Genomic DNA, 12255 nt, shown 5'->3' on the forward strand with positions numbered 1-12255 from the left:
GAAAAACAATTATTATTCTGGGTATCAAAATAAAATACTTATAAAATAATTTATGAATACATTAAATTTCAAAATTACTGATATTTTCTTTGAGAAAATCGTATGATTTGTTCAGCAAAATCGAATTTGTTTTCGATATATCTAGTGCCTATGTCAGACTAAATGCTATATTGCATTTTTGAAAACATTAAAAGCTTAAGATGTTTTTAATTTTCATACTTATTATCTAGCAATTCATTCTCTGTTCAATTTAAAGTCTTATCTTTCATTAAAGGAAAATTTAAAACTATAAACAAATGTAGAAATGTAAGCTTATCGAACTTTAGATACATTTACAAAACAGTCTAAACTAAATCTTTGTTTCATGTTCATCATCTTCAGTGACTAAGACTAAGACTAGTTAATACAGTCAACTTATTTTTATGCTCTCAACTGGCAAAAGGATTCTCGTCGTGCTTCAAGCTCAACGCCTTTGGCACTTGATAGCGTCCGATGGGATCTCTATAGATGGGATTTTCGTGTCGAACACTATTTCGTTGTTCATCGAGGAATCTCGCGTATTCCCGAGCATCTTTAGCGCGGACACAACACCAGAAGAGCCAAATGATCGTCAGACCGAGGATCAGAGTGATCAGCGAAATGAAACCAAAGACAGCATAATAATTCGTTGGCTCACAATTGACAGCTTGAATGGCCAAGTAATTGACATGCTCCACAACACGATACACAAAATAACTATCGCATTGAATGCCATGTTTGTTGACGATGCGAACCAAACACTTTTCATCCGTCTCGAGTTCCGGGACAAACACGTAGGTGAAACCCTCGGGGGACTCGGCACTGGAGCACACTTCGGTCTCATTCTTGCAGCCATCCATGCCTTGTTTCTTTTCGATGAGACACGTCACACACGGTTCGTAGAACAGACACAATTTGTTGTCTTTCTCCGCATCGATCTCACAAAAGACGCCCAGGTACGGTTCTTGGCATTCGCAAGCGCCACATTCGCAGCTGCCACGTCCCGAGCAGATTTCTCCCGTGGGTCCTTTGCACTCGTCCGTCGACACTTTGCAATTGCAGCGAGTCCCATTCCAGCCATCTTTGCACACACATTGACCGCAATAGCATTCGGCACGCTCCGGATCGCAATCCTGACACTCAAGGCACTCACAAAAGCTGCCCGTGTATCCAGGATCACAGCTGCAGGTACCGCATTCACATTCGCCATGATTGGAGCACACCTGCTCAGACAACGTTTTTCCCAGTTTGTCGAGGGGAATGCGACAGGTCTTGAGTAGAGCCTCATTGGTCGTCGCATTTGTCGGATCCGTCGGGCAGTTGCAGAAAGTTCCCGTCCAGCCCTCGTCGCAGAAGCACATGCCGCAATTCAAGTATCCATTGTCTTCGCACTGAAACCGTCCGTATTCATCATCCGGTTGAGGTTCCTCCTCACAGGGACACGGTCTCTGCAACTCCACATTGATGTCGATATACTCGCTCAACGATGCCTCCTCCACGCGTATTTTGTGATTCTACGAATTGTATGAATTATTGTAGAGTTCTTAATATAAAGAAATAAAAAATAATATATTATATTATATTATCCCTTTTTTTCTAAGTAATATACAACAGGTAAGAAAGCTACAGTTGAGTGTGCTCGACTGTGAGAGACCCGCCACCCATTTTGAATAAAAGCAAAATATTGCAATATTATTCTCAAAATATACCAGAAATATACTACAAAAATACTGAGAATATACCGAATGCTTTATTTGGTATATCGATATGGTACCCCATTACAAATACACCATAGACTACACAATATACCAGATTGTCAGCCAAAGCATATAAGAACCCTAGAAGGTAGGCGTTTTTGCCCATACAAAAGAATTTCTTTAACAACTTTGACAATTTTTATCCGATCGCAACCAAATTTTCAAGAATCACAAAGACTATAGCTATTATTGTATATGCCGAAATTCCGAAAAAAATATATGTAAAATATTTTATGAAAAAAAGTAAATATATGTAGTCGAAGAAATTCAGTTCATAGTTTTTTTTATCTGAGTAACAAAAAATAAATAAAAACAAGTAAGAAAGCTACAGTCGAGTGTACTCGACTGTGAGATACCCGCTACCCATTTTGAATAAAAGAAACATATTTTGCGGTATTTTCTCAAAATATACCAAATATACTGCAAAAATACTAAAAAATACCAAATGGTATATTTGGTTTATCGACATAGTACCGCATTCAAAATATACCATAGACGGCACAATATACCAGATTGTCAGCCAAAGCAACTAAGACCCCTAGTAAGTAGGCGTTTTTGCCCATACAAAAGTATTTTTTTAATAACTTCGACAATTTTTATCTGATCGCAACCAAATTTTCAGGAATCATAACTACTATAGTAAATATTGTATATACCAAAATTCGCAACTCTAGCTTTAAAATTACGCTTGTTATTCGATTTTTTTGATTTGCGGGGGCGGAAGTGGGCGTGGCAAAAATTTGAAACAAACTTGATCTGCGTGCAAACATAACAAATGCTGTCAAAAAAAATTATAGCTCTACCTCTTATAGTCTCTGAGATCCAGTGTTTCATACGGACGGACGGACAGACGGACAGACGGACAGACACACAGACGGACAGACTGACAGACGGACAGACGGACATGGCTATATCGTCTCGGCTGTTAACGCTGATCAAGAATATATATACTTTATAGGGTCGGAGATGCCTCCTTCTACCTGTTACATACATTTCCTGCCGGCACAAAGTTATAATACCCTTCTACCCTATGGGTAGCGGGTATAATAATGTTTTAGCTCTTCATACAACAAAAACTTAAACTGTAAAAATAACAAAAAAAATCTTTTAGTTTCAATTCTTGAGAATAAGTTCTTGAAATACAATTTCAATCTGCAAATCAGATCATTAAATAAGCTTGGATCTTAAAACATTATAAATGCAAGATTTTCGTTGCATACTTTGCATTATTATGTTTTATGTAAAATCTTAAAACTTCGACTCTTAATATTTTTGAATTGCTTTAAATTTAAAATACATTTTCTTAGTTAAAGGCATACCGAACTTACAGTTTTATAAAGTTTGGATTTAAGAACTTCGTTTTTCGGTTGTTCGTTTTAATTATTGTGTCAAGCATTTAATTTTCTATAATGTTTAATTTGCTTTAGTATTCAGTTTTCGGCTTTTTCCTTTTTCGGTTAAATTTTGTAACGTTTCAGTTTTGTTTTCTATTTTTGTATTCTTGTTGTTTTTCTGAATACTTACCAGCTTTCCATCAGGCGGATAATCCTTAAGCGTTATGTTCACATAGAACTCGATTTCCTTGCCCATTTTTACATTGTTGCAATAGCTGCGTTCACGCAACGATGGAAATTGTCCAGCACAGTCTGTGAAATACTTCATCTCTATAAAATCGGGACTATTGTCGCCAAACTGAGTGCGCTTTATAAAACTCGCATAACTGTAGTGAAAGAATAGAAATCAGATTAAATGATAAAAGCTAAATAAAGCTAAACAATTAATGCCGTATAAATACAATATAAAATACAATTTCAACTTAAATATACTACCATTTGTATAATTATCTATGGAAAGATATTTTACAAAGTCAAATAAACAAAAATATACAATAAAATAGGGGAAAAATATTAAATAGAAAGTGAATAATTGAAATAATTAAAAATTTGCATACGAATAGAGAAAATAAAAGTTGTAATATTATCAATAATTTTAATGCATTATTTATCACAAGGACTTCTTTCTTTCAATATAAAGATATCAAGATAACAATCTCTTTATATATATTTTTTTCAATAGATTAAATAAAGGTAATTTCCTTTTTGAATTTCTCTTAATATTGACAAGGCTTTCCCTATTTTTAAGAATGAATAAGAGGAACTTTTTAAGGAAAAGTTTTAAATTGATATCGTATTATTTTAGCTTAAATTTTGTTTAAGGAATAGTTTTTAAATTGAGCTCTTATTATTTCAAATTATACGTGGGAAATACTCTTTAAATCAAGCTATATTATTTTACTGCTTTTCACTGCCTTCAACTCACCTCTTTTCGATCAGTTGCAAAATATTGGATGAATCCGCACTCAAGATCTCCACATTGCTGATCTCCTTCATGAGTCCGCTGAGCTCCTTGTAGGTGCCAAAGACGTGTTCGGTGACCGCAAAGATGACATTAATCTTGCGCCGCAACAGTTCCCGATAGATCTCCTCCAGCGAGGGATAATCATAGATCAAAGAGCCCGTATATTCGCCATCTGCATTCAAATGGCACTGACGATCATTGCGTTGGGAAATGCCCGCCAAGATGCCATCGCCTGCGAAGTGCATGAAGCCATCGGTGACCAGGATGACGACTTTACGCGCCTGCTGCTTCCAGCCAATCTCTTCAGGACAGACAATCACCTGCATCAGAGCATCGAGGCCACCCTCCAAATTGTCCAGATTCCCGGTAATCTTGCTGCCCGCCACAGCCGCTGTGAATGCTTTGACATCCTCGGTGAGCTGCAGGTGATGACGATAGCCATAGGTTGGCTCGCATATCTCGCGTTCGGCGGCACAGGGATTGTCTCGATGCTGTGACATTATCATGGGCATGGCGGGTTTGTCGGCGAAGGAGCCGAAGCCGAGGCGATAATTGTCGGTTAGATTGTGCAACGTTTGTGTCAGCTCCGCGCCCAACTTCTCCAGCGTATCCTTGTCATCGCGCATTGTCCAAGTGAGGTCCATCAGCACGTACAAGTCAAGTGGGTTGTTGCGTGCCGCCCGGTAACTCAGCTTGAGGCGTTGCGTGTTGCCTGACGAGTGGCGAGCACACAGAAAAAAGCAGAAAAAAAGAAAACAAAAACAAAAAGGGGTTTACTGCTGCTGTAAAGCCAAGGGTTAACTGCTCCCCACTCCTCATTTACGAGCTGTTTTATAGACTGTTATACTCGTTCGCGTATTGGCAAAAAAAAGAATGAAATTAAAGTGCAGTAGTTAATACCGCAAGACTAAGAAATGCCCTAAGAACTAGTAAAAAAGATCGAGTTCGAAAATATTTTAATCGAAAGATGTGGCGAATCCTTCCTGGATTTAAACTTCTAGCTTTTTAGAAGAAGAAGTGTATCTATATATAAAATTATATCCAAGTCGATTACTAAATATAGAATGAAAAGTGATATAATAAATATATTGATTAATATTTAATCTATATTTGATATTTTTGTTCAGTGTTTAAATGCAACATAAATTGCATTTCTGAATTCGGAATATGTTCTCCAAATTAGGAATATATAATATTTAAAAAAAGTTATGGTACTGTCTTTAGCTTCACTTCCCAGCTTAAATTATGATATTGTTTCGTCTTGATTCTGAATTTGTTCTTGAATTATAAACAATTGTTTTCTGTGTATATTTAAGTGATACACCTTTAAATTTGTATTGATTCAGTCTATCTAAGTACGAAATTTCAAATGTCTAGCTCTTCAATTACCTTCGTTAAACACTTTCAAACACTCGGACAGACGGGCAGACGGATGGCAAAAGTAGTTCACGCATCAACATACCCCAACAATCCCCATTTAGCACGCGTTTACAGGGTGTTAAAAGTGGCAGCAGTAGTTAAGCATTGTCTGCTCTAGATACATTACATTCCATGGCATCCAAAGGCCATCGTGCAACCCCTTCATTACCACTTTGGACTTCGACTTGTTCGCACCCATTTTAAATGTTTGCCTTCATTTAATCCCTCATCATTTCCCTGCAATTTCCCATCCCCAACTACCGTTGCTCGTCATCGCATAATTGCAACTCGCTTTGCCCCCTTTTCGAATTCGCTTTAATGGACATCAATGCAATGATCTCTCTCCCTCTTTCTACCTCACTCTCTCTCTTTCTCTCTCCATATATTTAGCTGGGATGAGTCTCTTTAATGGCTCCCAATTTGACAATAAACTTTCGAGCCTTATCTTTACCTTTAGCTCACATTTCTTTCATTCACTGACCTGACCAAACTAATGATGAGCTGCAAAACAATTGGAACTTTCTTGGGAGTCGTTTTTTCAGTCATTTCTTGTCCATATTTATGGACATAATATCTGGCAATTAATTTAAATTACCATGTCGGTTTATTCCTTATGATTTAAACTGTCGGAACAATAGTTTTCATTTTAAGTTCGTGTTATTTTGCTTTATCAGCAAAATTATCTTCATTTGGTTGATTATAAAAAAAAACTTTAAAAAACATATATTTATAGATCAAATTATTCGTATAAACTACACAAAATTGTAATTAGTTTGGTATTTTTTGGGTTTATAAGATTCAAAAAAGTGTCAATGAATAAAATATAATATTACAGAAAATATGATGAAGACTTTGTAAGTTCCGTATTTTAATTGAAAACAAATCTAAAAGATTTATCAAAATATATAATTTAATGCTATATTGATTACTAAGTTTCCCCATTATTTTGATATTTTTAAAGACTTATAAAAATTAATTACTAAAAGGGAAAAAAGTTGTATTTTCTTCTATATAATGACAAGATTTAAGATATATACTTTTTAGAATGGCCCAAAAAAGAAAAACATTACACACTCTTCAGAAAATATACATAAAAAACTTCCTAGGAAATTGTATAGTAGCCTGATAAAAAGGTTGCTTTGTCCTATATCTGCTACACAATTGATAAGTGCTATCAGAAAATATTTACCTACTTTCTGAGTGGATTTAATTTGCTGTTTGTTTAGTAAATGTAATGCCCAATATTTGCTTTCGCTAAAGCAACACCTCATAAACGTCAAATGTTTTCCTGTATCTTTATCTCCTTTAAAAGAGAATGTTTATCTTCTAGATAAATTCGCTACCTAAGCTCAACTAATTGGTATATTAGGTCCATCTACGATAATCAAGTTGAGTTCAATGAACGCTTCAGATTCCCACGCCTTAGGAATATGTATATATGTCTGTAGTATTACTAACAAAACCATAGTGATATGGAGACTGGGAATGAGACATACTAATTGCAGATAAGCGACGCATACATGCAAGCACACTTTTACACACACACACACACACACATAGATGCCAACACGTTCTCATACCCAAAACAAACTGTAGAAAATGGTGTGTGACAAATCAGCAAAGCAAACAAAACGTTGACACAATTTTCCACAGTCCAAAAATGCCGATTGGGGTGGTTGTGGTTGTAGTAGTAAGTATGTAAGCATGTATGTGTGTAGTTGTCTAGGTAATACTTCTTACATGTGTTTCTACACAAACCGAACACATGTACAAAGCCGAAATGCCAGAGAGAGAGAGAGAGAGAGCACACGATAAGCATGGATAAGATAACGCACCTTTGACCAATTTGAGAAATACAAGCTGCGGCTTCACTTGCACGGCCTGCTCGTCTGTGGTCTCATAGTCCTTAAGCGGCCGCTCTATCAACACCTCCTGCTTCGGTAGATTCTCATAGATGTTCTCTTCGCTGCAGTTGAAGCGCAGCAATGTCGCTCTCGAAAGACACCGTGAGCGCACCTGATATGTCTGCCAAAGAGAGCGATCGAAGCATTAGAAAGGATGAAGAGAGGGAATGCAATACACTTATGTTCCTACCTTGTCTGTACACCAGGCGCAGTCCAGATGAGTGTTAAGGCAGCGATCACAGCTGTCGATGGAGTGCATGCATTGCTCATCTGCAGTCAGAATGGGTCAGAGAGCGAGAGTCGTAAAGAGAGAGTTACTATTATGCTCTTGGATTATATAACAACAATGCTACTCACCAATTGTGATTGCTGCAGCTAATACCAGGCTTGAGAGTATTAAGCATAGCGAAACAAACGATACGCTAAATGACGGCATCTTTCTGTTGTTCTTTTCTCCCTTTCGCACCCACTGCTTTGTTAATTGTGCAGTTTTTGTTTTGTTTCCTCCAATTATTGCGACTCCACACGTAGATCTTGCCCGTAACAAAACCAAATAGCAACTAATCACATTTTGTCACATACACAAAAGTTTGCTCATTTGTTAATAATTTTTATGCGCGAGTATGTGTGTATTTGTCTTATCTTATCGTAACGTTTTATATTAATACATATATGTACGATAGTTTGAGGCATAACAAAATGTGCCGGTTCAATGGTTTCCGACAACAAAGTCCCCAGTTCATAATTACACCTTATCAACATTTCCCATTTTCAATCGCATTATAGCCACACAAATTGTTTAAATTATTGTCCGTTAGGTTCCATAACAAGCAGCTTTTGTCTGTTAGCGTAAATAAAAATACCATTGTAAATACATTTTATAGTTATTCTTACTTGTAGCCTATAACTGGAATTATAATAAAATGTGTATAATAAGAAATCAGTATTATTAAACTAATTTTAAGCACATTTCATTCAAAGTTTATTTAAAACGAAGCGAGACACTCAAATTGGCAGCTGCGAGCAACCATGCACGTTTAGTATATTCTCATTTAAAAATACTAAGTTTAGCAGTGTATGGTCCCACATTTTGAGAACGAGCCAATGTTAAATTAACAGCCGCTCAGATAGAGAGCGAACAGAGCCGCTGATATGTTAAGCGTGCCAAAAAAGGCTAAATTGAAGTTGTTAATATTAAATATATTATTTAGAAATCAAACAATTAAAAAATATTTTCTAATTAAAGAATTTTTTATTGTTAACTAGAAGTGCCATTAATGTATTTTTAATATGCTATTAATAATAATGCATTTAATGTCAATTTTATGGCTAGACTGTTATGGCTAACGCTGCTGCAGCATGCTGTAAAGTGCACTTGTCCATTTTGAGTATAACATTGTGCATAACATTTAATTAACAGTCTGAATTTGACGGCGACTTTGAACGGTTGTGTGCGCGCGTGTACCGGCCGCTTTATTGAAATTTTGTTGTGTTTTTGCGGAAAATCGAATAAAAAAAATTTCAAATGTTTATCAAATGAGCGTCGTGTATTCGTTTGCAACAATTACTCCTTAAGAGTCTAGTGTGCATAGTGTGTGTGTGTGCAAGTGTTCAAAATTTCAATCGTAAGCTGTAAATCACGGTGAGTGTGAGCAAGAAGAAGAGAGTGTTGCAATAAAAAAAAAGGAAAATAAAAAATTACGCGGCGACTGGCGACGGTCAAAAAAAGAAATAAATAAAAGGTGAAAAAAGGCATTAATAAAAGAATGGAAAATTGAGAAGTAGCAGAGTGCAATAATAATAACAAATTACAAAAATACATATGTACAAAAAATAATAATCAAAAAGGAGGTGAAAACACGGCGCAGTGGAAAAGGAATTTTTTTTTGTGTACTACACAGCGAGCAAAGTTGTTGCCGCCGACGCCGACGTCGCTGTCGTTGCTGAGCCGCTGCCTTCTCTTGTTGTTGTTACTACTTGCTGAGACTTGCTTTTCGCTGCTGCTGAGACGTCGGCATTGCTTTGTTTATTGTTGTAGGAGAAGAGTGTGTGCTTGTGTGTGTGTCCGTGTGTATTGTGAGTTGAGTAAAAAAAAAGAAAAGAAAAGAAAAGTAAATTGCCCATTTTCCATTTTCCCATTTGGTGTGGCTAAATTGCAAAAAGTGAAAAGTTTAATTTACTAAATAAGCGGCTGGCATCGCAGTATCACAGTCACCCACATACACACAAACACACATGCTAGCACTAACACTAATACACTGATAGACAGACGTACGCACGCACAAAATAAGAAGGAGAAGAAGAAGACGGAGGCGGCAAAGTGTTATTCCTGTTGTGTGGCATTGTTGTTGTTGTTGTCTGTGTCTATTTTTTGCAATTTCTGCCTGCACACGCTCATTCGTGTTGGATTATTGGATTATACTCCGCCAGCAGCAGCCGCAGCAGCAGCGCAGCGTCGACGCGTCGCCAATAACGGCACACACAAATAGAATAGTGAGAGACAGACGAAGGCGTCAACGGCAACAGCAACAGCGACGGCGACGTCGACGCGTCGGATTATTGTCCTTGCTAAGGAACGTGCTTTTAACGTCAACGTCGCATTTCGTCTGTGAGACAGCAACTGATGTTGTTGCTCTCCCTCTCCCACCCACCATCGATTAGACTACCGTGTGCGAAAGAGACAAACGATAGACAAAACGTCGTGGAACAAAAGAGGTAAGTGAAAAGTTTAACACACAAAAATATTTTTGTTGTAATTACCTTTGCAAATTGGCCATGCCTTGTTTTTCCTCGTGGATTTTCCCAGGGTTTTTCCCCTGACTTGCAGTGTTTTATGCATTTGGTCGAATTGGAAAATTAAATACGTGCCATTGTCCAGTTTAATGTAGATTAATCTTAAAATGTACTTTCTAAAGTCGCCAGATACATTGAGGCAATAAATTAGGATGAATCGAATTTGGCAGTCTTAAAAAAGTCAGAGAGAAGTGAGATTTAGAAAGCGAAGAGGATAAGAAAATTACTTGAGATGCTAAAAATGTGAAAAATGCTCATTCAAGTATCAAATACAAATAAATTATTTAGAATAGTCAAACTCGCTTTTTATTTTCTGTTTTGTATCTTTTATGATTCTTTTATTAAATCGGAAATCGTTAAGTACTAGTTTAAATTGGAAATACTCATTTTATGGTGTTAGTTTCAAATTGAAAAAAAGTAGAAATAAACATATAAAGATATAATAGCTCATTAAATTATGGTTGAATTTGAAACTTTTTTGATAATATTAGTAAAAAAAAGCGGATTTTTCGAGATAAATTTTATTGTGATTCATTTTCTACATAATATTACCAATAATAATTGTTTTGTTATTCAAGACCTATACTTAGGATGGTTATATCAAGTCCTAAACATTTTAATAAGTGTTATTTATTTAATCTAGAAATGTTTAGTTCGTTTAGTTGTTGACATAATTTGCATTTCATTATAGATAGAAGTGATGTAGTTTCTTATTGAAAATATCAAATACGATGGATATACAGTGGATCACAGCTTATTTCAACCGACAACTTTGAGTTAGTATACTGGCCAAACTAAAAGAGGTATTAACTTTATTTAAACGCAGGATTGTAGTTTAATGTTTTAACATACAAGATACTTTTTCATTTATCCTCTAATTTTTTGTTTACTATATAAAATATTACCAATATTGGTTTAATAATTGTTTTATTATTTAAGACCTATACTTAGGATGGTTATATCTACAAGTCATAAACATTTTTATAAGAGTTGTTTATTTAATCTTGAAATGTTTAGTTCGATTAGTTTAGTTGTACCCATTGAAATTTTTAATGAGACCGACGCGCGTTATATTGACAAAATTTTTCGCAAAATCATTATAGATAGAAGTGATGTTAGTTTCTTATTGAAAATATCAAATACGATGGATATTCATACTCGATAAATAATGACTAATAAAGGTTGACTATTCAATTCTGAATGTACATAAAATTGGCAAAGTTAGTTCCATGTTAAAAAAATTAACTGAATATGAATAGCTTGAATATTTATGCAAAGAATGGGACATTTTTGAATCTATTCCAAACTGTCTGGAAGGAGCTATTAACCAAGAAGGAGGTCATACGAAATTCTAAATACACAGTTTAACATATTTATATTTAGTTATTTTCAGCTGGTTGAAATAAGCTGTGGTACTTTTTTTTGACATTAGTTTTTCAACAATTTGGTTTTCATTAATTTGCCTTAAACAGTGAACAATTTGTCGGTTGGTGGTGGTTGAAGTTTATAACGTTAATAAATCTTGAATATTTATGCAAACATTTTTGATTATTTGTGGAATATCTGTTTATAATTTTTATATAAATCAATTGATGCAGTAGAAATTAGTTCTTCACAATTTGGCTTTCATTAATTTGCCTTAAACAGTGAACAATTTTAAGTTTCGTTAATAAATCAAAACATTTTGTTCTTTGTGGTTGTGTGTGGAAATATCTCAATTTAAATTGCATTTTGCGCAGTTGAATATGAGATTTTGATGTCGACACTTGTGATCGATGCTTATTAGTCGAGCTTAACGAGTTTTTGTGTCTGTGTTGCAATTGTGTGCATAATTTCAGTTGACTTTTCCGGGGAATTTCCTTCCTCCCCCTTCATACTCACTGACTCTCTGACTGACTGACAATTTATTCTAATGTTCGTTTGGAGCCCCCAATGCTATAGCCGAGCCGATTCCGATTTTTATCGGTTGCACATAAATTTTTGGTGTGTGCTCCGCTCTGCGTTAA

General features: G+C 35.6%; 2 protein-coding genes across 2 annotated transcripts in view; one reads left to right on the top strand and one right to left on the bottom strand.

Moving 5' to 3' along the window:
* Positions 1-5: 5 nt before the first annotated feature.
* On the bottom strand, positions 6-8114 carry LOC117565389 (integrin beta-nu). Its single transcript, XM_034244469.2, has 6 exons — positions 7814-8114; positions 7647-7726; positions 7388-7577; positions 4095-4845; positions 3300-3495; positions 6-1532 (listed from the first exon to the last, which is right to left on the bottom strand). Exons 1-6 carry the CDS (start codon positions 7890-7892, stop codon positions 429-431), a joined length of 2400 nt encoding a protein of 799 aa, XP_034100360.2. The 5' UTR covers positions 7893-8114; the 3' UTR covers positions 6-428.
* Positions 8115-8888: 774 nt separating this feature from the next.
* Positions 8889-12255, top strand: part of LOC117563521 (glycine-rich protein 1) — a 99340-nt gene continuing 95973 nt past the window's right edge. Inside the window, exon 1 of the mRNA XM_052002546.1 lies at positions 8889-9098. The gene's annotated coding sequence lies outside the window, so the exon portion shown is untranslated. The remainder of the gene's footprint in view (positions 9099-12255) is intronic.

Source organism: Drosophila albomicans, chromosome 2L (genome assembly GCF_009650485.2).
Source record: "Drosophila albomicans strain 15112-1751.03 chromosome 2L, ASM965048v2, whole genome shotgun sequence".
NCBI lineage: Eukaryota > Metazoa > Arthropoda > Insecta > Diptera > Drosophilidae > Drosophila > Drosophila albomicans.